The sequence below is a fragment of the Trichechus manatus genome, unplaced genomic scaffold (genome assembly GCF_000243295.1).
Source record: "Trichechus manatus latirostris isolate Lorelei unplaced genomic scaffold, TriManLat1.0 scaffold00057, whole genome shotgun sequence".
NCBI lineage: Eukaryota > Metazoa > Chordata > Mammalia > Sirenia > Trichechidae > Trichechus > Trichechus manatus.
In genome coordinates, this window is record NW_004443993.1 from 3,055,554 (window position 1) to 3,083,080 (window position 27,527).

Sequence of the window (27,527 nt, forward strand, 5' to 3'; positions counted from 1 at the left end):
TTCATGCAGTAGTGTTTTATAATTTTCTTTGTATAGGTCTTTTACATCCCTGGTCAGATTTATTCCTAAGTATTTTATCTTTTTAGGGGCTATCCATGGGGTTTTCAATGACTGATTTTTGGAAGTAGATCACCAGGCCTTTCTTCTGAGGTACCTCTGGGAGGAATTCAACCTTTTGGTTAGCAGCCAAGTGTGTTAACTATTTGCCCACCCTGGGATATCAAGTGCATCTCATTGTCCTTTCATTTAAATGATTTTTTCATAAAAGAAGGACATTTCTTCTTGCATATATTTCCCTGATAGAGGGGGCTGATAATTTTGCTCCTTCCATGAATTTGTTTTCTTAAAATATCCTTGCCATTCTAACATTCTTTAGCTCAGTGTCTCTGAAGTGGTTGTGTACAGAAGCAGGTGAATCGCACAGAAAACAATGAGGAAAGAGTTCTGAGAAATACAGTGGTTGGGTTTGCTACAACCTAGGAGTATTGCTGAAGGTACTGGGGTATTAGGTCCTCAAGTATGAACACTTGTGAATTTGCATGCTTCACTTGTGAATTTCTTGAATTTCAAATACAGACACAGTGCTGGGTGACTGTCATTTCCTTTTAACAACCTTCTTTTTCCAAAAGCTGTTTCAGGTACATGGAGCCACAGAATCTAACAGGCATCTCAGAATTCTTCTTATTGGGCCTGTTTGAGGATCTGGAACTGCAGCCCTTCCTCTTTGGGCTGTTCCTGTCCATGTATCTGATTACTGTGGCTGGGAACCTACTCATTATCCTGGCTGTCACCTTTGACTCCCACCTCCACTCCCCCATGTACTTCTTCCTCTCCAACCTGTCCTTGGCTGATATTGGTTTCATTTCCACGACAGTCCCAAAGGTGCTAGTGAACATCCAGACACAGAGCAAATCCATCACCTATGCGTACTGCCTGACACAAGTGTCCTTTTTGTATCTCTTTGGATGTCTGGACAGTCTGCTCCTCACTGTGATGGCTTATGACCGGTTTGTGGCCATCTGTCACCCCTTGCACTACACAGTAATCATGAACCCCCACTTCTGTGGTTTGCTAGTTTTGCTGTCTTTTTTCATCAGCCTTTTGGATTCCCAGCTGCACCTTTTAATGGTGTCACAACTTACCTTCTGCACAAATGTAGAAATCCCTCATTTCTTCTGTGACCCTCCTCAACTCTTTCACCTTGCCTGTTCTGACACTCCCACAAATACCATATTACTGTATTGTATTGGTGCCATCTTTGGTGGTGTTCCAGTCTCAGGGATTCTTTTCTCTTACACTCGAATTGTTTCCTCTATTTTGAGAGTCTCATCTTCAGGTGGGAAATATAAAGCCTTTTCCACCTGTGGCTCTCACCTTTTAGTCATTTGTTTATTTTATGGAACGGGCCTTGGAGTTTACCTCAGTTCAACTGTCTCGTCTTCTGCAAGGAACGGTGCAGTGGCCTCAGTTATGTATACCTTGGTCACACCCATGTTGAATCCCTTCATCTACAGCCTGAGGAACAGAGACATCAAGAGAGCCCTGCAGAGGAGCCTCAGCAGAACAACCTAATTTCAATACTTGTGTGTGTCAATACTTTGGGTGTGTCTGTTGGAAAATACAGCAAAACCAAACATCTGCAACCAGAAATCTTGCTTCTTTGGTTATGTAATTTTTCAGCTCTCATATGTTTCAATCTTGAGATTTCATACCTGAAGATTACTTCCTTTGTCACATTTTTAATGGGATAGTGGGAGTATTCTGGGATATGTCAGTCTGCATGGTTAAATCCCATTATACCTATGGATCCTTCTGTAGCTTCTCATGTATGACCCAGGCTTTCTGGTAAAATGCACAAATCTATTTTTATGTAACTGGAATCTTCATCTTTTACCATATTTTCTATCTATTACCCAGACTACTTTTGCATCTAACCGAACTGTATATGCAGGTTATGTGTGAGAATGCATGTCACTGGTCCCAGACCTTGACTTCATATTGGAATCATCTAGGAGGCTTAAAAAATGTTGATGCTGGAGACTTCTGGGCAACATGGCTCTATAGACAGAAGCACCACCCCATCCCTCCACAGCCAAGATCTGAAAAACTAAGTCAAACAGAGTCAAACATCAATCCTGAAACCGTAAGCAACAAATGAAGAGATAAAGAACTCAGCCAAACACTGAATGGAACAAGAAACTGACTGAGAAGAGAGAGCAAGGAGAGATACATGCAGAGTGCCCTATCAGCTAATGCAGTATGGATCCACCATCTTGGACTCCTATCGGAGATCAGTGAATAGGGGGTATGAGAAAGGAGCTTCACGGAGCTTCCAGCAGGAGATAGAACAACCAGTAACCAGCTTTCCCATCCTCCACCCTTCTTTACCCCCACTTGGCCTCCTCTGCTTTCTGCTGCCACAGTCTCTTGGGTGGGATGCACTGGCTTCACCACAGTGTCACTTGGATTCCACCTGTCTGCACTGGCCGGCTCCCTAACTGTCATTTTTTGGCTTCTGGTATTGCTTTTTTCTGCTTCATTAGATTTCTTCCATACCTCTCACCACCTCCTTCTCCTTTCTTACAAATACCTGGCTCTGTGCACCATCTTTGCTTCTTCCTGAAAGGCTGCAAAACACTGCTCAACCCCGAAACCACTTCCCGGCCCGTGTGCCATGCCGGGGGGACCCCTGGGGCTATTTTTGGTTTGTTTGTTCTGATTTGTTCTGTTTGGATTTATTTGTTTCTTTTCTTGGCTTGGGAGCCCCTTCTAGCCAGGCAGTACAGCATGACTTGGGAGCTACTCCTGTACTCTTCACAGACATAGAGTTACACCTCTGGGGATATTTCTTTTTTCTTGTTTTTGTTTTTTTGTTTTTCTTTGTTTTGCTTTCTTCTCTCTTTTTTTCTCTTTTTGTCTTTCTTCATTTCCAGTTTCTTGTCTCTCTATACTTACCTTCTCTTCCTGTCTCCTGAATACCTGATTCTGGGTGACACCTCTACCCCTTCTAGCCAGGCTGTACTTCACAGCCTGGGAGTAACTTCCTCAGTCTTAGAAGCTGCAGTGGTGGAATCCCTGGGGGCTTTTCTTTCTTTTTTTCCCCTGTAATTTTTATTTAATCATTTTTTTCTTTTACCCTTTTTCTTTTTTCATTTTTGTTTTTCTCCGTTTCTCAGTCTCTCATCCCTCCACTCCAATAGCAAGCTCCCTTAGAACTCTTTTTTGTTTGTGTGTATGTTTTTGGCTCCTGTTCCTCTCTCCTCTCTCTCCTCTTTCCCATACCCATCTTAGCTCCAAACATCACAATCTACCCCCTCCTTCCTGCCTACCTGCACTGTGCACTGAACATCACACTCCCAAGCAGCACAGGCATGGCCTACCAGAACTTGCCCTGCACTGATTCCAGGTCCACCCTGTTGGACCTGGTACGTGCAACAAACAACCCATCCCAGTAACTCCTCTTCAGCTGGAGCTACCCTGCTGTACCATACCTTAGTGACTGACACTGCCCATTGGAGAAGAGGTGAAAAGTATCATGTCCACAGAGGAGCAAACAACAAAAAATGCACAGCCCGCCTACTCAGACATAACCAAATAAAACAAAAAAGCAGGCTGAAACAAACAAATCTACAATCAATAAAGGAGGAAAATAACTACTGAATGCCCCAAAGACAGCAGACAATATAAAAAAATATACAAAAACAGGACAGGATAGTTCCAGCAGGCATCCAAAATAAAACACCAGATGACTTTCCAGTAGAAGAAAAGGCACTAGAACAACCTGATAGGGAATTCAAATCTCTAATATTCAGAATTATCCAAGCATTGAAACAAAAAAGCAGATAAAAATGAGGAAAAAATAGACAAATTCATGGAAAAGGCAGACAAATTCATGGAAAATACAGACAAAAAAATGGAAGAATTCAAGAAAATAATACAGGAACAAAATGCTATAAAGTTCATAGAAGAAAAAATAGGATCAGTGCCAGAGGCCCTAATACACGGCATTAACAGGATACAACCATAACCAACAACACACGAACTCCAGAAGATAAGCTAGATAACTGGGATCTTCTAAAAATCAAACACCTATGCTCTTCAAAAGACTTCACCAAAAGAGTAAAAAGAGAACCTACTGACTGGGAAAAAATGTTTGGACATTACAAGTCAGACAAAGGTCTAATCTCTAAAATCTACAAGAAAATCCAACACCTCTACAACAAAAAGACAAATAATCCAATTAAAAAATGGGCAAAGGAAATGAACAGACACTTCACCAAAGACATTCAAGCAATCAACAGACACATGAGGAAATGCTCCCGATCACTAGCCATTAGAGAAATGCAAATTAAAACCACAATGAGATACCATCTCACCCCGGCATTACTAGCAAGAATCAAAAACACTGGAAATAACAAATGTTAGAGAGGCTAAGTGGAGATCAGAACACTTATCACTGCTGGTGGGAATGTAAAATGACACAAACAATTTGGAAAATGATATGGCGCTTCCTTAGAAAGCTAGAAATAGAAATACCATACTATCCAGCAATCCCACTCCTAGGAATATATCCTAAAGAAATAAGAGCCATCATACGAATAGACATATGAATACCCATATTCAATGCAGCACTGTTCACAATAGCAAAAAGCTGGAAATTATCTAGATGCCCATCAACAGAGGAATGGATAAACAAACTGGTACATACACTCAATGGAGTATTATGCAGCGATAAAGAACAGTGATGAATCTGTGAAGCATCTGATAACATGGACCAAACTGGAGGACATTATGCACATTATGCTGTGTGAAATAAGTCCATCACAGAAGGACAAATATTGTATGAGACAACTACTGTAAAAACTCATGTAAAAGTTTACACACAAAAAGAAGCAATCTTTGTTGGTTACAAGGGATGGGATGGGTGGGGGAAACTAAATAGACAATAGATAAGTGGTAACCTTGGTGAAGGGTAAGACAGTACACAATACTGGGGAAGTGAGCACAACTTGTACAAGGGAAGGTCATGGAAGCTCCATAGACACATCCAAACTTCCTGAGGGACTGAATTGCTGGGTGGAGGGCTGTGGGGACCATGGTCTCGGTGAACAACCAGGTCAATTGGCATAACACAGTTTATTAAGACAATGTTCTACATTCTACCTTGGTGAGAAGCATCTGGGATCTTAAAGGCCTGTGAGCAGCCATCTAAGATATTCCACTGGTCTCCCCACTTTGGGAGCAAGGGAGAATGAAGAGAACAGGATACAAGGAAAAGATTAGTCCAAAGGACTAATGGACCCCAACTACCACGGCCTCCACCAGAGTGAGTCCAGTACAGCTAGATGGTGCCTGGCTATCACCACTGACTGCTCTGACGAGGATCACAACAGAGGGTCCTGGACAGAGCTGGAGAAGGATGTAGAACAAAATTCTAACTCACAAAAAGAGACCAGATTTACTGGCCTAACAGACTGCAGAAACCCTGAGAGTATGTCCCTGGGACACCCTTTTAGCTCAGTGGTGAAGTCACTCCCGAGTCACCGTTCAGCCGGGGATTGAATGGCCCCATAAGACAAAACGGGACTAATGAGACACAGCAGTCCAGGGACAAGGACTAGAAGGCAGGAGGGGACAGGAAAGCTGGTGATAGGGAACTCAGGTTTGAGAAGGGACAGTATTGACATGTCGTGGGGTGGTTAACCATTGTCATAGGACAATATGTGTACTAACTGTTAAATGAGTAAATTTGTTTTGCAAACCTTCATCTAAGGTCCAAAAAAAAGAATTATCTATTTGAGATCAAATTGACAACAGCAACTGAAAAGGTTTGATGGGAAGCCTAGGGGGCAGTGAGTTGAAGATAATGGTGATGGAATAATTTGGAATAGGATAGTGAGAATAGCAGCACAACTGGAAGAATGTAATCAATGTCACTGAATTGTACATGTAGAAACTTTTGAAATGGTGTATCTTTGGCTATGTATATTTTCACCAAAAAAAAAAAAAAAAAAAAAGGGTCCTCCAAGGTAGAGAAGTGAGAGCATTGACATGTCATGGGGTTGTTAACCAATGTCATAAAACCATATGTGCACTGATTGTTTAATGAGAAACTATTTGTTCTGTAAACCTTCATTGAAAGTACAATAAAAAAAAGAATTTTTTTAAATTGATGTCTTGGTCCCACCACTATAGATTCAGATTTAATTGGACCAGTATGTGGCTTGAGCATAAAATTTTTAAAGCATGACAGGTGGTTTTAATGTGCAGCCAAGCTGAGAACTACTCATCTTTTTAGACTTTTCCTTCAAAAATTATTTTGTTGTGGGTCTTTTACTCCTTCTGAGTAGATGCTGAAGACCTGAAAGTGATCAGAGCTTGCAAGGGGAAAGATATGAAAGAACTTACCCTAACAACAGGCAAGTGATCTTTCCCAATATTATAGATGATATTTCTTCTCGTATCTTCTCCCTCTACATCGTGTTGCTGTTAGCAGCTCTTGAGTTTCCTCCCTGACACATGGTGACCCCGTGCACAACAGAAGAAAATGTTGTCCAGTCCTGTACCATCTCCATGACAGATTGTGGATCAGAGCAATGTGGTCCATGGGGTTTTCATTGACTGATTTTTGTAAGTAGATTGCCTTGCTTACTTGTTCATCTTAGTCTGGAATTTCTGCTGAAATGTGTTCAACATTTTAGCAGCACATAACTCTCTAGTGACAGGTGGTGGCTGCACAAGAGGTACATTGGTTGGGAATCAAACATGCTCTTCAACATGGAAGGGGAGAATTCTACCACTGAACCACCACTACCTCTGCCCTGCACACCATAAAGTTGGTCATGTGTGCTTGTTGATTAGCTATTGTCTCCCTTCTCCAGATTCACCCTTCTGTACTTTACTCTGTGATGCTCATGCCAGAGAGGAGAGGATCTTTAAATCATTGTTCTGATTTTCCTTCTGCCTTTATTCTTAGGTTCTTCCCATAATGATCAGTAAAGATCACCACACCCTAATAAGCACGACATTTTCCTTATACCTGTTTCCTTAGCCCTTTGTATGGTAATTTCTTTCTGCAGTTACTGTCTGTGTTTTGCCTCATTGCTACGTTTTGCCTTTCAATCATTGTGTAACTATTTTACCAGTTTCCAGTATGAAATGCTCTTCATAGTGTTTTCACTTTATGTTAGTGAATCCTAACTTATAAATTCTATTTGTAGAATAAAGGTATTTGTAAAGTGTCTAAAATTGGAACATTACAAAATATGCTTGGAAAAAAAAGATGGTTGTAAATGATATGTCTTGGTCAATGTTGGACAACCGAGGATTAAGGTGATGGTATCATATTTCCAGTTGCTGTGGCTCTATTGGTGCTCTAGGATCATTAATTCACCAAGTCATTATGAATAAATTAAATTTTATCTTATTTTTCATGAGTCTAAGATTGCAAAGGGTCATGTCTTTGGCTAAGGGGAGCCCTTGTCTTTCACTTGTAACAGCTTCATTAAGTCTGTACTGTGTTTCCATGTCTTTGGGTTCCTTTTGTGTTCTACTACTTGGGTATGCATTTGTCTGAGAAAGTAATTTGGGGCTTTCTGAAAACCTACCCAATGAATAGCTGAACTTACTTTGTCTTTTACTACAGAGTTAAATCTCCTACAAATTATTCTGATGAGAAATTTTGATGCTGGAGAATGGAATGCACTTGGAAGAGGGTGAGGCCATACCAGTTTGTGGGAAGATATAGCTCTGAGAAGTCTGGATCCCCTTACTAGTCCCTGGCCCAAGTGGTCTCCCCCTAGACTCTCCTGCCCTTCCCAGGACCCAGCATAATGTCATGGGGGCCTGCTGGGACACTGACCCAGGGCCCCCCTTCTCCCCTGAACCCTCACTTGCTCCTCTCAACCTTCTTCTCACTTTTCTTCCCCATCCGTGGGACAGCTGAGACCTCCCTTTACCTCTCCTGGCTCTATATGGGCACACACCAAAAAAATAATTAACCAAACCCGTTGCCGCTGGGTCGATTCCAACACCTAGTGACTTTATAGGACAGGGCAGAACTACCTGATAGGGTTTTCAAGGCTATAATTTTGCCACATTTTTCTAGTGCAGAGGGGCTGGTGGGTTCAAACCGCTGACCTTTCAGTTAGTATTTTAACCACTGCCCCACTAGGGCACCCACAGTTTCAGTCATTTCGCAGAACAGGTATGTTGTCACTGCCACAAAAGATGTCATCAAGGAGAACAAGATAAACAAGGGAGGGGGCTTCCTTATAGTCTCTCACTGGGTTTGACCCTTGGCATCATGGCCATGGACCCCTGTCCCGAGGTGGGTCTGTAGAAATGCTCCACTCCCTCACATTCTTTGATGGTTACGAGGGTGGGAAGAGAGGGTAAGGGCTATTTACTAACTAGATAGTACCTAAGAATTCTTAGGTGAAGGGAAGGACAGCACACACTACAGGGGAAGTCAGCACAACTGGACTAAACCAAAGGTAAGAAGTTTCCTGAAAACAAACACTTTGAGGGACAGAGTAGCAGGGGTAGGGGTCTGGGGATCATACTTTCAGGGGACATCTAGGTCAACTGGCATAACAAATTTTATTAAGAAAATGTTCTGCACCCTAGTTTGGTGAGTGGCGTCTGGGGTCTTAAAAGCTTGCAAGTGGCCATTTAAGATGCATCAATTGGCCCCAACCACCTGGAGTAAAGGAAAGTATTAGCCCAACAAACAGAAAGTGTCACATAAACCAGAGACTTCATCAGCCTGAGACCAGAAGAACTAGATGGTTCTAGGCTACCACCAATGACTGTCCTGACAGGGAACACAACAGAGAGTCTCTGATGGAGCAGCAGAAAGGTGGGGTGCAGAACTCAAATTCTAGTAAGAAGACCAGGCTTAATGGTTTGAATTAGACTGGAGGAACCCCGGAAAGCATGGCCCCTGGATTCTCTATTATCCCAGAACTAAAACAATTTCTGAGGCCAACTCCTCAGACAGGTATTGGACTGGACTGTGGGACATAAAGTGATACTCTTGAGGAGTGTGCCTCTTTGCTGAAGTAGATAGAAGAGACTAAATGGGCAGCTTCTCTCCGGAGGTGAGATGAGAAGACAGAGGAGAGGGTTAGGAGCTGGTTGAATGGACATGGGGAATCAGAGGTGGAAAGGAGGAGTGTGCTGTCACAGTATAGGGAGAGCAATTAGGGTCACATAACAATATATGTATAAATTTTTGTATGGGAGACTAACTTGTAATGTAAACTTCATCTAAACTACAACAATAAACAACAAAACAAAAAAACCCAGAGGAGTAGTGCAGAAACGAATGAGGAAAGAGTTCTGAGAAGAATGGGTTTGTCACAACTGAGAAATACAGGACAGAGTAGAACTGCCCCATAGGATTTCCAAACAGTGGCTGGTGGATTCGAACGGCCAACTTTTTGTCAGCAGCCAAGCCCTTAACCACTACACCACCAGGGCTCCAAAGAAGAGCTAGTCCTCAAATTATATGAATAATTCAATGGGTTTGGGAATATAAAATCACACACTGGTTTTTATTGTTAAAAATTTGAAACAAAATTGTCTGATTTTATGTTAATATCTGTACAACTTGGAAGTTAGAAATAAGGATAACAGGCAGGCTTCCTCCTTAAAATGGGAAGTCTAGATACCAACGACACTCACTTTTTTCTCTTCCTATTTCATTAATATTAATGAGCCCTCAGAGATTGGAACAACATGGAAAAATTTGGCTAATTGTGTGCTCTGGACATTGAACTTTCAAGGCCACACAACTGTATATAATTCACCTGTGCCTTCCAGCCTCTCAGTTTGCCTGTTCCAGTCCAGCAAGCTCCATATCTATGTCTCTCCTCCTGAGTGGTCATCTGCCTCAGGAGGCCCATACCTGAGTCTCTCTTCTCAACATTCCTGAGTAAGGAACCTCTGCCTTCAAGCCCACCAGGCAGGAGAGAGGTGATGGACCCACACTCCTTGGTCAAGCCCCAGCAGAGACCCAGCATAATCCAGTGAGTGCCATGGGAAACAGTGGTCACAGAGGGGCTGGGGAGCATTGTTTACTCCTCATCAGGAAAAGCAGCACACTTGGGATGGCCAAATGGGAGGCTCTGAAGTGCTGAGTTTTAGCTCAGGGACCTGTGAAGTTTCTATTCCTGGTTCTAGCAGAGGTCTGAGAAAGCTGATTTAGAGTTTAATTTCTTCTACATTGGTTCTATGTCCCATAGGCACTTCCCTACCAGAGCAGGAAATGGGTCCCTCTCACCTGTCCCCTAAACACTTCAGAATGATCTTGTAGATGATGAAGATAATGACAATGATGAGGATGATGACAGTAACCACAGTGTCATGAAAATTTATGGAAGGCTGCTGAGTGCCAGGATCTGAGGTGAGTATTCTATGTGGTTCATTTCCTTTTTCTGCACCACCCCACCTAGAAAAGTGCAACACAGTTATTTTCATTTCATAGAAGAGAAAAGGAGCACAGCCTTTTTTTGTAACTAGTACCGGGTCATGGACCAGAAAAGGTTGAAGCCAGGTTTAAATCTGGGCAGTGTGACAGCGGACAAAGGGCTCCGAGACACATTCTCCCCTGCTCACCTACCCTGTCATTTCACTTCCCTGATCCTTCCAGGTACAGATATCCCTGCTCACTGTGCTCTCTTGTGGTGGGGGCTGGGGAGCCTGACTAGTGCCTGCTGGACCACAGCCAACAGCAGTGGGTGCTCTGTGCTTCATTGACTACAAGAGGGATGGTGGCAATCACAGGCGAGAATCACAGAAAGATGTGGCAGATGAAAATTCAGGGCTGATCACTCTATTGCCCGTGCTTCTAGTTTTTGTCTCAGCTGCCACTTCCTCCTTCATTCTTATAGTTTAGCCCATCTCTGTCTCAAAGAGAGGCATATAGTTGGCATCATGAGTTCAATTCATAGGAAATTGGAATCAGTTTAAAGGTGTAACTTAGATGTATTTTTGATTAAGTTCTCTGGACCTCTGCTTTGAACATTTTGAAATGTGAGGAAACAGAATAAAGATGGTTAGGGCATGGGCCTCAGATAGCTAGAATTTAATTGTTAATCCAATTTCTTATCATCTCTGGGCCTTTACATTGCCATCTGAGTTGATCTGTAGTTGGTAGAGAGATCTGCATTGATGTACGGATCGAATAGACAATGTATATTACTTTTGTGATTAATCATGTGATGGATGCATATAAGAAGGGCCAATTATTTTTGGATATTATTATTATTAATTTTAATTAGGCTAAGCTCTATATCATTCAACTAAAATATACTGTGATCAGAATGTTTTGTTTTCTCTGGATCCCTGGAAGATCATTTCATGTTCATTTTTATACATGAAGATATTGAATGCTAGGAAGGAAACCACTCAGTCTCATTCATTTCTGATTCCCCAGAGCCTATATCATGCTTGGCACAGAGAAGGCTACAAACACAACCACAGCAAAGACTCTGTTGAAACATTGAATAGTTCCTTTCTTGGTTCACAGGAACAAAGCTTAGACTGTATGGCTTCTGCTGGTTTAGTACTGCAAGGTAGTCATGGCAAGGCATACAAAAAAGACCTCATTCATTTAGCACTGGAGAATCAGAATTAATAATTATAACATTAGTTAAAATGTTAGAGTCCAAATCTTTAGACTTTAGCCTTTACCTTTAATGAGTGGTCCCAGGAAGGAGATTTGACCAACCCTCGAACTCAGAGGAGGTCCTGGTAACTAGGGCCCCAGGTTTGCTGTGGCGAGCAGTGGCTCAGCGGGCCTGTCAGTCTTTAGAGTCAGAGAGACCTTTTGCTTCTGTCTTCATCTCTGAAAATTAGCAGAAATACATGGGTTTGTAGACCCTGTGTGCTTTCACGTTCAACTATAATTGGTATTTTTATTGCCAGTGACATAATTGTTGTATGATATATTTAGATTTTGTTAGTTTATATTATGTTTGATTGTCAATTAGTGACTTTTTGTCATATTTATATTCTTGTTTACTACATGTTTCAAGGCCAAGTTAATAAATTGAAAATTATGGGAATTGTTTAGTGGCGTACACATATGTGTTTTTAAAGAACATTACAGAAGCAGATGTGATTTGAGGGCATACAGAAAGCATACATGACAAAATTATTCCCACCAAGTTTATGACAGAGCTTGCTTTTAGGGGTCAGGTGTTCAGAGGAATGAGGTCATGCAGGGAGAGTAGGAAAACTTGAGTTTGATTGGCAATATTTTAAACCTCTAAAGTATGATTTATAAAGCAAATACTATTAAATGTGTTTATTTCTAATATGGGGAGTAGCTATTAGTAATAACAGTACATAACATTATTGGAGTATTTACTAAGAGCTTGGCAATAATCTAAAGCAGTGGTTTCCAACTTGGCTGTACTTCAGGATGACCAAGGGAGTCACATGTAGAGCCTGATTTAATGAGTTGTAGGCTGCGGCCTGGAGCCCTGGTGCGCCAGTGGTTAAGAGCTCAGCCGCTAACCAAAAGGCTGGCAGCTCGAATCCACCAGCCACTCCTTGGAAACCCTATGGAGCAGTTCTACTCTGTCCTATAGGGTTGCTATGAGTTGGAATTGACTCAAGAACAATTGGTTTGTTTTTGTTTTTCTAGGCTGTGGCCAGCTCTCATCAGTATATTACAAGAGAGCCATAGATAATTATAATGATCAATTAGCATAGAGAACCACTAGTCTAAGCACTTTATATGTATTATTTAATTTAATATTTTATAACAACTCTAAAAGTGCAGTTCAGTTAAGAGTTATACTTTAACAGATGTACAAACCACCCAGATGCTTGTCATATTATTCTTTCTTAAAGAGAGCAAGATATTTCTTATTGCATATGTTCCCTCATAGCGAGGGCTGATACTTTACCCTCCTATGGATTTGTTATGTTAAAATGTCCTTGTTATTTGAACATTCTTCAGCCCAGTGTCTCTACAGTGGATTTGGATAGAAACAGTTGAATAGCACAGAAACAAATGAGGAAAGAGTTCTGAGAAGAACAAAATTTGGTTTTGCTACTTCTGAGGAATGTTGCTTAAGGTCCTGGGGTATTAGGACCTCAAAGTGTAAACATCTGACTTGCAAATTTCTTTCTTTTTTTTTTTTTGCATTTCAATAACTTCATTGAAAGATATATTCCTTAATATCAAAACTTAATGGTAGTTTGTTAGGTCACCTCTGCGAACTCAAAATTAACAGTGATGTATTCAAAATACTGAAATGTTATCAGCCGTTTGGGAAAACTGAAATGTTATCCACAAAAGATAGTTTACAAAAGTCAAATCTAAGATATACTGTGGTTCTTTGGCTTATTTTTCAGTGCATATTTATCCATAAATATCCGTAACATGATGTCAAAAGTAAATCTGAATTGGTTAAAATCATTCTGGATGGTCTCAGGCTACACAGTGCACTGAGCAACTGTTTACAACACTTTAACGTTGTAGATCTTACGTTCACTGACTTACACGGAAAATCTGAAACACTACCTCAGCTACCTTATAATTATTAAGGTGCCCACTTAACTTTTCTTAAGACTTTATTTTGGCACTGTAGGGCATTTAATGAAAGTATACTCTGTTCCTTTTAAACTGCAATGGCAGTTTTATAAAAACAGTCCTTAGTAAAAACTTTTGGTGTGTTAAATCTAGCCTGAACTTGCTTTAAGGGGGTAAAGCAAGTTTTCAGAGTGGTTTTATTTTGAGTTACTAATAAAAGAGAAACTAGTTTTCTCAACAGGACTAGATCGAGGCAGTAGATTCTATATAAAAATTTTTATCGTGGGTACAAATATTTCCTGTTTTTTAAAAAAAAAAGGAAGATAACTTTATGAGTATCTCATACTTGCCAGGTCTGTATTTTTGCTTTATATAAAATGCCCTGAAACTTAAATGTAATTGCCAGATAGCAATGAAGTCCACATATCTGGATTATGTACTATTTGCATTATGGGTACCAAGAAACCATTTATACTGCCTAGAATAGTAATCCTTGTTATGTCTTAAAAGTGCATTTATGAAGTGTTGGTTTTGATGTAAGCCTCAATGATTTAATAAGCACATTTAAGATGATTTAGTTTAAATTAAGTAGGTTACCACTTCAATATGATGTAAACACACTGATCCAATATAAACATTTAGATCAATGTTAGAAATGAAGATTCACAGTTTACCTTCTCAGGCTTATCATTACAGTTTCACGTTTATGTTCTTAACTTTGATTTGTATGCTTCATGGATGAATTCAAATCTAAATATAATTCCACTATAGCATAATGTTAAGTAGAAAATTTTCCCAAGTCTGAGAACATCAATGCTAATCTAGTCGTGATGTATTGAGGCTTCACAGCTTAAATCCATTATAATACTATGGACTCTGAAGCTTAGGGCTGAAAAAAAAGTCTTCAAAGAATTTTTTGTTGCTGTAATAATCTGAGTAAGGAACTGTTTCAGGAACTGTTGCAAGGTGGGTTATCCTGTAGAAACTATCCTTCAGTTGCCTTGCAGTTCACTCAGAAACAATCCATTTCAACTTCTGGACATTTGGTTTGGAACATTTGTTTGATGAATTTTCAGTTAAACACTTGGGTAGGAGCTCTTGCCAGAAGGCCAAATCTCTGCCATTTATCTTGGAAAGTTTCTGAAGACATTGTACTCCTTCTGTTAATTGTTCACACTTCTGTGCTTGGATCTCCAATGTAATAATAGATAATGCCAACACAGAAGGCTTTGCTTTAGAAAATATGATCCTGTAGTGGCATGCCTTAAGTTGAGCTTCTAGTCGTTCAAAATTAAGGCTGTTAGTCCTTTCAAATGGCAAGTTCTCTTGAATGAGTGAATAGTAGAGTTGCAGAAACTGAAAGCCTGTAGTAGCTTTGACTTTCCAACTCACCTTCTCCAATACAATCTTTTCCATTCTCATCAAGTCTGAAACAGTGAACCTATACTGGCTTATTTGGATCAAGTCATTTGCCAATGATGTTCCTCTCTTCTTCTATTGATTTTAGGGCCAAATAGAGGCAGCTCAGTACAACACACCCAAGGTGCTTGGGCTGTAGCTTCATTTTGCACAGAAACCTGTCCAGTAAATTCACAGCTAGAGAAAATGTTTCCGTGTCAAAGCCAAAGTACTGAGTTAGACTAAGGAAATCTTTTACTTCGAAGTCTCTTAGCCTTGCAGTCATTTTGAGGCCATTATCATGAGGAAACTCAATTAGACTCAAGCCGCAGACTTTTGGCTGACATCTAGACTCCTGCTCCAACAGGGCATTCAGCTGGTGTAGCAGTTTCTGAGCGTCAGTTGTCAGTACCTCTATCATCTTGATCGCCACAGCGGCTCCTCAGCGGTAACTACGGTAACTACCCTCCCCGGTCTGCTCGCATCTCACCGCAAGATATTAGATCCCAGAGGCCTTCGAGGTGAGGGGACTCGCCGGCAGGAGAGGAGCAGACTGGGACGGGGAGCTGTCCAGGGCAGAGGTCTACGCAGCGCCGCCGAGACTGATCAGCCCTCAGTCAGGACCAACTCGGAGCCGCAAATTTCTTGAAGTAAAAATTTAGACACAGTTCTGGGTGCCTGTTTACTTATTTTCTTTTTCACAATCCTTTTTTCTTTCCCCAAAGCTGTCTCATCTACATGGAGCCACAGAATCTAACAAGTGTCTCAGAATTCCTCCTCCTGGGCCTCTCTGAGGACCTGGGACTGCAGCCCCTCCTCTTTGAGCTGTTTCTGACCATGTATCTGGTCACCGTATTCGGGAACCTGCTCATTATCCTGGCCGTCAGCTCTGACCCCCGCCTTCACATCCCCATGTACTTCTTCCTCTCCAGCCTGGCCTTGGCTGACATCGGCTTCATTTCCACCACAGTCCCCAAGATGCTAGTGAATATCCAGACACAGAGCAAATCCATCACATACGAGGGCTGCTTGACACAAGTGTCCTTTTTTTTTCTTTTTGCCTGTTTGGATGTTCTCCTTCTGACTGTGATGGCCTATGACCAGTTTGTGGCCATCTGTCACCCACTTCACTACCTTGTCATCATGAACCCTAGCCTCTGCGGCTCCCTGGTTTTGGTGTCTTTTTTTTTTCAGTCTTTTGGATTCCCAGCTGCACTGTTTGATGGTGTTACAACTCACCTTCTACACGAAAGTGGAAATTCCTCATTTCTTTTGTGACCCTTCTCAACTCCTCAACCTTGCCTGTTCTGACACCTCCACCAAAAACTTACTAGTGTATTTTATTGGTGCCATCTTTGGTGGTATTCCAGTCTCAGGAATAATTTTGTCTTACGCTCGAATTATTTCCTCCATTCTGAGAGTCTCATCATCAGGTGGGAGGTATAAAGCCTTTTCCTCCTGTGGTTCTCACCTGTCAGTTGTTTGCTTATTTTCTGGAACTGGTCTCGGAGCATACCTCAGTTCAGCTGTCTCATCTTCTCCCAGGAAAGGTGCAGTGACCTCAGTGATATACATCGTGGTTGCCCCCATGTTGAACCCCTTTATCTACAGCCTGAGGAACAGGGACATCAAAAGGGCCCTGAGGAATCTCCTCAGCAGAACAGCTTGATTTCAAGTCTTGTACCATCTTTTTTTGGCGTGTGTATTGAAAACACAACTCCCCAAACATCTCAAACTGGAAATCCTACGTTTTGGTCACATAATTTTCGTAGCTTTCATGTTTACATTCCTCTTGATATGTCATATCTCAATATTCCTTATTTTGGCCCCTCTTGAATAGCATTGTGGGAGTATTCTAGATTCCTAATTACGCCATAACCACTGCATAATTGAATTCTCAAAAACCTGTGGAACCTTCTGTATTTGTCATCTATGACCTAAATATCCTAGAGGAATGCACAATTCTTTTTTTATTTTTTTTTTACATATGCAATTCTAAACCCTTTCCACAATCCAGGTTTACTGTCCATAAAGGTCTTGCTTAGATCCGATATATTTCTGCAGGTTATATGAGAGGATGCGTGTCACTGGTCTTCAACCTCAACGTCATACTGGAATCACCTGGTGAGCTTAAAACTCCCAATACTTGGGCCCCACCACTAGAGATTCTGAATTTGTTGGACTGGCATGTGGCATGAGCATGAAGAGTGTAAAAAGCACCCCAAACCCACCAAACCCACTGCTGTCCAGTCAATTCCAACTCAAAGAGACCTATAGGGTTTCCAAGGTTGTAAATCTCTATGGGTCAGACTACCACGCCTTTCTCCCATGGAGCCACTGGTGGTTTCCAACTGTCAGCTTTCTTGTTAGCAGTTGGTCACTTTAACCACTGCACCACCATTGCTCCTTTCAAGCACTCCAGGTGGTTCTAAAGTGCAGCCAGGGTTGAGAATTACTGATCTTTGTCAGGCCTTTCCTTCAAAGATGCCTAGTATGCCTTGGGTTTTTAGTCCTCACACTCAAATGCTGAAGAACGTGAAGTGATCAGAGTTCACAAGGGCGAAGACAAGAAAGAGTTTACCCTAGTAACAGGCAATGTGTGATTTTTCTCTGTAGTCCTGGTATATTTCTTCACATATCTTCTCCCTACACATTATAGAGCTGGTCATATGTGCTGGACATTAAGCCCTTGTCTCTCTATTCTAAACTCACTCTTCTAGACTTTTCTGTAGGATGCCAGGGGTAGGAGGAGAGATAAAAGAGGGAGGGAAATTGTCACAGTGCTGTTCTGATTTCCATTTGGGTTTTATGTGAGGTTCTTACAATAGTGGAAAAAAAAGATCACCATGTCCTAATAAACCCAATCTTTTTCCCTTTTGGCTTTGGAATGGTTGCTACTTCCTGCAGATACTATTTCTATGTTACCACTTTTTTCTGTTATATCTTTCTGTCCTACAATAACTGTGTAACCAATTGCCTATATTCACTTACCTTCATTAAAATCACTACTGTTGTTTCTCTCCTCTTGATCGAACATGGACTGAAAAATAACACCAGAAATAAAGATATGTTGAAAGTTTTCTGTAATTGTAAGACTACAAAACGTGCTCAGGAAAAAAAGTTTTAGATACGTCTTGGTCAAGGGTGTACAATTAAGCATAAGGTGGCGAGTTCATATTTCTAGTTTCTGTGTGGCTTTAATGGTGCTTGAGGATTATTAACTAATACAAATCATTGGGAATAAATTTAACTTCATCTTCTTTTCATTACTCTAGAATAGCAAAGGGTCATGTCCTCAGCAAAGGGCACTCTTATCTTTCACTGGTTACATGCTTCTTGGGATTTCACTTTGTGAACATGCTCCCCTCTCTTCTGTAATGATGGATTTGCCTGGGCTGCCTCCTGTTCTTCATTGTATGGGTGTCCATCTTTCCTTTAAGATGACACACTTCATTTCCGGGCTGTCTAAAATCAGGCCCAATAACCAGTTTGGTTTTACTGCCTTTTACCCCTAGGTTAAACGCCCACCATCTTCACTGACAAGCGACTTTGATCCTCAAAGTGTGTTTTAATATGGATACGTGATGGATGACCTTAGAATTAACTTTTGCACAATGAGACCTTGAGCAGTTTAAGGGCAGGGACTGAATATCATTAATCTCTATACTCAAATCTAGCACAGTGTGGGCAGATACTTGGCACATCTCCACTTTGTATAATGTTGAATAAATTATTTACTTTTCTCTGTAGTCCTGGTATATTTCTTCACATATCTTCTCCCTACACATTATAGAGCTGGTCATATGTGCTGGACATTAAGCCCTTGTCTCTCTATTCTAAACTCACTCTTCTAGACTTTTCTGTAGGATGCCAGGGGTAGGAGGAGAGATAAATGTAAAGGTACAAGAAAATGTAAAGGTATCTTGTCATCCATGCATCCAGTATTTTCCTTCCTCCCTGAATCACCAGGCCTTCTACAGAGATCTCTATGAGCTCGTGACAGAGGAAATGTAAGTTTTTTTTTATTATTATGCACATTCAAGGGGATGTATATTTCCCCACCTATTACCTTGTACAAGGTTAAGAATTAAAGAAAAATGGTGTGTTTTGATAAGTTCTACAAATAACCAAGTGATAAAAAGTAAATTGGATATCTAAAAAGGGAATGCAAAATGGTTGTGATCTTTCTGTTACCTTCAAGGATACTCATCGAGAGAGAAGGAATTGGGAAAAGCACAGTTTACCAAAGAATCATAACTATCTGTGGTTATCATATACCACGTGCTCTAAACACAAGTGCGGCAGTAACCCTACTATCTGAAAACCTCTACCCACTATGAAATGATTTCAGTTTTAATATTACATTTTTGTTATGGCCCAAGAATTCTCAAATGTCTCCACCCTGAGACTCTCCCTTTTCCTCTAAAGACCTGTCTTTTGAGCATCTGGTCTCCCCCAAGTTACCATCTGCCATTTGTGTGTACACACATAAATAGCATTCATTCTTCCATATCCAATTTAATGTGGTATATATTCCAGTTTTCTTCACATCAATTAGTGACAAACCAGTCTCCAAGCTCATCAGCAAAGAGATCTCTGAGCCAAGAGGGCTGCATTAGTAGAAGGTAGAAGGTTACTGTAGTCCATCATTCTTACATACCCCACTTTATCTACTAGAGAGACAGAGAAGCCAAAGGCACATTTTATTAAGACCTCAAGACACAAAGATATCTAAATAAAATGCACTCTAGAGTGAAGTTAAGCCCTCCCTAGTTAAACAGAATTCACAAGCTCCTGGGGTATTTGTTGAAATTGTGCATGGAATGACTGGGACAGGCTAATATCAGTGGAAGGGCTCTACTGGTGTTAGAGAAACCAGAAGGGCTTTTGACTACAAGGCCAGGAGCAGCATGGTGGGTTTTGTAGGAATTCTACGACGTACTTGTTTCTCTCCAGGGATTATTTGCAAAGAGCACAATGGTGAGATGGATTGGCACTATGCTGGAAATCAGAGGGAGCGCTAGAGTCTAGTTGTGCTTAGAGCCAATTGTCCTTATAGAGAGTGAAGCCTGTGTAGTTGTGTAGCTTCTAAGATTCTCCCAATGACCCTCACCTCCTGTATTCATACTCTTGTGGGTAATCATCCCCTTAAATGTGTGCTGGACTCAGTTTATTGCTTCTATCACATAGAATTTGGAAAACTATTGGGATATCACTTCCAACATTGGGGTGTGAAAAGAATCTGGTTTTCATCTTGTCAGCCCCTTCCTGCTCTCTGGCCAGCTCACTCTGATGAAAGCCAGCATCCGTGTTGCCAGCTGTGTGATGGAGTTGCTCATGTGGTCAGAAGTTAAGGGAGGCTTCTGGCCAACAGCCTGCGAGGAACAAATCCTGCCAACTGATATCTGAGTGATCTTGGAGTCGGATCCTCTTCTAGTCAAGCCTTGAGATGACTGTAGCCCTGGGCAACATTTTGAATTCAGCCTTGAGTGAGGCCCACAGACATATTTAGGGGAAGGATCAAGTTATCAAATAGTATGAAAAAATAAATAGTTTTCTAATGTACTAACATACATTAACTACACAGAAATATTAGAACTGGTTCTGTCATTCAACTCAGCAAAAATATATATTGTGAATGCAGAAGACCTCAAATCACATGCAAGGGCTACAGAAAGGAAATTAAGAGTTCTACTTAATGACACAAATATTAATTTAGAAAATGGAAATATTATCAGATTCATGGGATAGAAGATCTGTTGTTTATTTGTTAGGTGCTGTCGAGTCGATTTCGACTCATAGTGACTTCATATGACAGTAAAACTACTCCATGGAGTTTTCTAGGCCATAATCTTTATGGGAGCACTTGGCCAGGACTTTCTCCCATGGAGGGGCTAAATGGGTTCCAATCACCAACCTTTCAGTTAGCAGTCGACCGCTTTAACCACTGCACCACTAGGAATTCATAGAATATTTATCCTCCCTAAATTACATGATTCCTTCAATGGACTGAGGATATTAAATCACATGCTGATTTTTTAAACTGAAACATTGAAAAAAAGTGTCTGATTTTTATGTTAAGATCCATACAACTTAGAAGTTAGAGGTGAGGAATACAGGTGAGTTTTCTCCTTAGAATGGGAGGGCCCAGATACCAGGGATTCACTTTCTTCTCCTCCTGTTTCATTAATATTAACAAATCTTCAGAGATTGGAATACCATGAGCCAATATGGCTAAGGGTTTGCTCTGGGCATTGAGTTCTCAAGGCCATGTACCTATAAATAACTCATCTGTGCCCCCATTGCCTTCAGTTTGCCCATCCCAGCCCAGTGAGCTCCATAGCCTTCTCTCTCCTCTAGAGTGGTTGTCTGCCTCAGGAAGTCCATGCCTGTGTCTCTCTTCCAGACAGTGCTTAAGAAGGTACCTCAGCCCTCAGGTCCACCGCAGGGGAGGGGTGGTGGACCCACACTCCTTGGTCATGCCACAGCAGAGACCCAGCGCAATCCAGTGAGTATGGTGGGAGACAATGGACACAGAGGGGCTGGGGAGCATTGTTTCCTCCTCATCAGGACACTCAGCACACTTGGATGGCCAGATGGGGAGGCTCTGAAATGCTAAGTTTCAGCTCAGAAACCTGTGAAATTTTTGTTCCTGGTTCTGGTAGAGGTCCAAGAAAGCTCATTTAGAGTTTTAGTTTCTTCTATATTGCTTCTAGCTCCTCTAAGCACCTCCCTAACAGAGCAGGAAATGGGTCCCTCTTACAAAATGATCTTCTAGATGATGATGGTAACAATAATGTTGAGGATGATGACAGTAACCACAGTATCATGAATGTTAATTGAAGGCTGCCCAGTGTCAAGATCTGAGCTAAGTGTTCTATGTAGCTTGTTTCCTTTTTCTGCACAACCACAGCCAGAAAAGTGCAACACACATAATTCTCCTTTCATAGAAGAGAATAGGAGCACAGTCTTTTTTTTGTTAACTTGTTCTAGGTTATGAGCCAGAAAAGGTTAAAGCCAGGTTTGAATCTGGACAGTTTGACACCAGACAGGAGACGTGGCCATATTTTCTCCTGCCTACCCACGCTGCCACTTTGCTTCCCTGGTTCTCCAGGCAGAGACCCCCTGCTCACTGTGTTCTTTTGTGAGAGGTTTCTGCTAGTCCAAAGTGGACAGCAGTGTGTGCCACTTTGTGCCTCGCCTAACAGAAAGAAAGTTGAGAATACAGGATGAGGTCGCATCAGGAGTTGGCAGATGATAATTCAGGATAGATCTCTCTCTTGCCCCTTCTCCTGGATTTTATTTCCGCTGTCCACTTCCCCTTTCATTCTTGTAATTTAGCCCATCTCACTCTTGGAGACATAAAGACAGGATCTTGGGTTGCATTCCTATTCAGAACACTGGAATCAGTTTAAAAGTGTGACTTAGATGTATCCTTGGTTAAGTCCCCTGGACTTCAGCTTTCAATATTTTGAAATATGAGGAAACAGAGTGTAAGATGGTTAGTGCGTGGGCCTCAGATAGCTACTATTTAATTGTAAAACCTGTCTGCTCTCCGGATGATCTGTGTGGCAAAGAGCAAGTTCTTAGAATCTCTTAGTTTCCATGTTGTCATGTGAGTTGATCCACAGCTGATAGAGGGAGAGAGATCTGCATTGCTGAAAGGATTGGACAGATAATGGATATTGCCTAAGTGATTAACTATATGATGGATGCATGTAGTCAAGACACATTAATTCTACACATTATAATTATTAATATAAATTAGATAAACCTTCATACCATTCAACTAAAGTATCTTGTGAAAATTTTGTTTTGTCTGGATCCCTGTAGGAGCATTTATTTTCATTCTTATACAAGTGGCACAGTGGTTAAGAGCTACCAAAAGGTAGGCAGTTCAAATCCACCAGCCACTCCTGGGAAACCCTAGGGGCAGTTCTACTCTGTCCTATAGGGTCTCTATGAGTCGGAATCAATTCGGTGGCAACAGGTTGATACAAGAATGTACAAGAATGCTTGGAAGGAAACAACTGAGTCTCATTCATTTCTGATTTGCCAGAGCCTATCCTGTGCTTGGCAGAGAGTAGGCTACAACCACACAGACAACAACAAATCTGTGTTAAATATGGAATAGATCCTTGGTCCCTTTATCCTTGGTTCACAGGATCAGAGTGTAGGCTATATTGCTTCCATGATTTGTGCTTTCCTGCCTGTGTTTCATCCCTCCAACGATGTCCCACAGGACTAGAGTCAAGATAATATAGGGCATGAATATGTCTATATCGTGGACTTTCTATGGGACCTATTTAACACAGTGTACAACATTCAATTATTTTCAAAAATTGTGGAGATTTCCATAAAAATGAAAACTAAAAATGAAAAATGGAGAAAGAGAAGGGGAAAGTAAATCTTATTGCGTGAACCTAGGCACATTTTAAGATTTCAGTACATTCTGTGCTCAAATTTCCTGGGACATATTAGACTTCTCTCCAAAGAATAAAAAAAAAAACTGGGATTGTATTTCAACAATAAACCCACTATTCTCATATTGATTTAAATTCTGATTAAAAAATCATGTCCAAATATTTGCTAAGTGCCAAACCTTTGTTAGCTGCCACAGGCATCCTAGCTATGGGTATTATTCCTCCTATTTCCAGGTAAGAGAGGTTGAGAGATTTACATGCACTCTAAATTCAGTGTGTTTAAGATATGGGATTAGGGCCTTGCCTTCCTGATTCCTATTCCAGGGCTCTGTCTCCTCAACCAGAGCTGAATGATTCTCATGTGTTTCTTTTCAGATGAAGAAATGGAGACTGACCCATTGATTCCTCCTCTTACAACTTGGTGAGTTGATCTGTGAATTAAGAAAATAAGCCAAACGGTTTACAGGGAACTTTACAGCATGAATCTTGTGGCTTATAGGGTTTTCTATGAATAGTAATGCATTTTACTGCATAGTTAGGAAATCTGAGCTACGGGACTATTATTCCCTATACAGGATGGTAATTTTCATATGAATCTATTATAGAGTGACCATTACCAGACAACTTTCATGGATATTTGATTTCACATCTTGAAATAAAAGCATGTAGTTGTGTTTAACTTTGTATTGGTAAACTGATGCTGGCAATTAATAGTAAATTTGGACATACATCAATTTTACACTTCAAAAACTCTGCTCCATACATGTATAATATAGGAATTCTTAATTGTGAATTGTGAATAATAAATTCATTAATTATAAATTGTGAATAATAAATATATAAGAAATTCTCAATTATGAATAATATGGTGAGTGGAAGAAGAATTCTGCAATGATGTTCTTAATAAGAAATTGATATAAAATGAGTCTTCGTTCTGCAATATCAAGCACCACTTAAAGTGTGTGAAATAGATATAAGTATTTCCCATAGACAGTTAAAACACAATGTTGTGGTGAACAAGAATTTCTGTGGGACAGTATGTGTGGGAGTATACTATTTAGGTACATTTTCAATAAAACTGATTATGGATACATGAATTAATGCCAATACTATGAAAATATTGAGAGGAAAATATATCCACAAAATTTATTACAGAGGTTGCATTTTGGGGAACAGGTTTGTGGAGGAATAGGATCATACACCAAGAACAAGAAAACTCAAGTTTTATTGTTAATATTTAAATCTACAAAATATGAGTTATGAAGTAAATATTATTAAATGTTTTTATAATTAATGTCAGGAATGAGTATCAATGATAATATTAGGTCGCATTGATGGAGCAGTTACTAAGAGCCTGGCAATAATTTAAAGGCATGTTTCTCAACCCTGCCTGTACTTCAGGATGACCAAGGGACTCATATGTAGAGTCTGATTTAATGGGTTCTAGGTTGTGGCCAGCTCATTATATTTTAAAAGATCCATAGATAATTATAATGATCAACTAGCATTAAGAACCACTTGTGTAAGCAATTCATATGTACTATTTAATCTAACAATATCATTAATATCAAATGCAAGCAACATTTTGCTGAAGATCATTCAAAAGTGGCTGCAGCAGTACATCCACAGAGAACTACCACAGATTCAAGTGGGATTCAGAAGAGAATGTGGAACGAGGGATATCATTGTTGATGTCAGACAGATCCTGGTTGAAAGAAGGGAATACAAGAAAGATGTTTACCTGTGTTTTATTGAATATGCAAAGGCGTTTGACTGTGTAGATTATAACGAATTATGGAAAACATTGTGAAGAATGGGAATTCGAGAGCACTTAATTGTGCTCCTGAGGAACCTGTACATAGATAAAGAGGCAGTGGTTTAAAGTCAGGAAAGATGTGTGTCAGGGTTGTATCCTTTCACCATACCTATTCAATCTGTATGCTGAGCAAACAACCCCAAAAGCTGGATTATATGAAGAAGAAATCAGCATCAGGATTGGAGGAAGATTCATTAACAACCTGTATTATGCAGATGACACAACCTTGCTTGTTGAAAGTGAAGAAGACTTAAAGAACTTACTGATGAAGATCAAAGACCACAGCCTTCAGTATGGATTACACCTCAACATAAAGAAAATAGAAATCCTCACAACTGGACCAATAAGCAACATCATGATAAACAGAGAAAGGATTGAAGTTGTCAAGGATTTCATTTTACTTGTATCCACAATCGACACCTATGGAAGCAGCAGTCAGGAAATTAAAAGAAGCATTGCATTGGGCAAATCTGCTGCAAAAGACTTCTTTGGAGTGTTGAAAAACAGAGATGTCACCTTGAAGATTAAGGTGCACCTGACCCAAGCCATGGTGTTTTCAATTGCCTCATATGTATGTGAAAGACCAAAGAAGAATTGACACCTTTGAACTGTGGTGTTGGCAAAGAATATTGAGTATACGTTGGACTGCCAAAAGAATGAACAAATCTGTCTTGGAAGAAGTACAACGAGAATGCTCCTTTGAAGCAAGGATGGCGAGACTACATCTCACATACGTTGGACATGTTATCAGGAGGGATCTGTCCCTGGGGAAGGACATCATGCTCGGTAAAGTGAAGGGTCAGTGAAAAAGAGGAAGACCCTCAATGAAATAGATTGACACAGTGGCTGCAACAATGGGCTCAACCATAACAACAATTGTGACGATAGTGAAGGACTGGGGAGTGTTTCTCATTCTGTTGTACATAGGGTTGCTATGAGTTGTAATCGACTCAACGTCACTTAACAACAGCAACATTTAATCTGATTTCTTTCCACAACTATAAATGTTAGGTTTAATTAATACATATATTTCATCAAATGTGCAAATGACCAATGTGTTATTTCATATTATCCTCTGTTCTTTTCCCTTTAAGTTTTCCCAAATTAAATCATATTGGATCTTCCAAGAGAAATGAAGAAGTGAGTTGCCATCAGGAAGCTGAAATGAGGACAATTCCAATCCCGGTGATAAGGAAGGATTTACTTGGAAAGCTTTTAAGCAGGCCAAAGATGGCTGGAAAACCCTGGTGGCATAGTGGTTAAGAGTTCAGCTGCTAACCAAAAGGTCGACAGTTAGAATCCACCAGGCATTCCTTGAAAACCCTATGGGGCAGTTCTAGTCTCTCCTATATGCTTGCTATGAGTTGTAATTGACTCAACGGCAACGGGTTAAGATGGCCGAGTTTCAAACCTGGCTTTAGAATGGCCCTGGTCCTAATTTGATAAGGAAACAATGCTTTCTAAACACTTAGGATGAAACATATTTCAGCATTTTCTTAAGTCAATAGAGAATGGAAACAAACAAAAAAAGCCAGCTGAATACCAGACGTTTTCATGAGATGTGTAGTATTGATACAAATAACACTACATACAGTGAAAAACAGGAATAAAGTGTTTCTTATTGCTTATTGTTTAATTACTGGTGCATTTTACACTAATGCCATCTTTGGAATATTAATGCTGTATGATTTTGTGTATTTACCAAACCATTCTTACCAAAATTTGATGTCCATTAAAGCCAAGAGAGAGTATATATATTTTAAAAGATTTTTAAAGGCAACCCACATATTTGAATGACCATGTATCTCCATTTAAGATGGATGTCAGAAAACCAAAGAATATTGAAAACCTGTGAAGATAATTGACATATAAACATGCTTTCTGATTATGAACTTTTTATTTTAGAATCCAGCTAATGAGATTCCTGGGTGAAACAAATGGTTTGAGCTCAACTACTAACCTAAAGGTTGGTGGTTCCAATACACCCTTCAGTGCCATGGAAGAAAGGCCCAGTGATCTACTTCTGTAAGGATTAAGGCCAAGAAAACCCTATGAAGCAGTTCTATTCTATAACACATGGGATTGCCATGAGTCAGAATCAACTTGAAGGCAACTATTTTTTGTTTGTTTGTTTTTACTGTGTTCCTAATCCTTATTTGTTGTTTTATAAATACCCCAAATCAAGAGAATTTATTGCACTGTACTTCGATAAAATAAAGTACATCTGACTGCTTCTTAAAAAGAACAACCAGACTTCCGGGCAACATGGCACCACAGACAGAAGCACCACACCATCCCTCCACAGCAAAGATCCAAAAAACTAAGTCAAACAGAGACAAAA

General features: G+C 40.4%; 2 protein-coding genes and 1 pseudogene across 2 annotated transcripts; 2 read left to right on the forward strand and 1 right to left on the reverse strand.

The window, feature by feature from the left end:
• The first annotated feature begins 556 nt into the window (after positions 1 to 556).
• On the forward strand, positions 557 to 1,572 carry LOC101349121 (olfactory receptor 18-like). Its single transcript, XM_004378566.2, has one exon. It carries the CDS (start codon positions 643 to 645, stop codon positions 1,570 to 1,572), a length of 930 nt encoding a protein of 309 aa, XP_004378623.1. The 5' UTR covers positions 557 to 642.
• Positions 1,573 to 14,557: 12,985 nt separating this feature from the next.
• On the reverse strand, positions 14,558 to 15,233 carry LOC101349381 (cyclin-G1 pseudogene; annotated as a pseudogene).
• Positions 15,234 to 15,670: 437 nt separating this feature from the next.
• Positions 15,671 to 16,616, forward strand: LOC101361521 (olfactory receptor 18-like). The gene is given in 2 exon segments (XM_012556088.2): positions 15,671 to 16,129; positions 16,131 to 16,616. Coding segments are annotated over 2 exon segments (930 nt in total). The 5' UTR covers positions 15,671 to 15,685.
• The last annotated feature ends 10,911 nt before the right edge of the window (positions 16,617 to 27,527 follow it).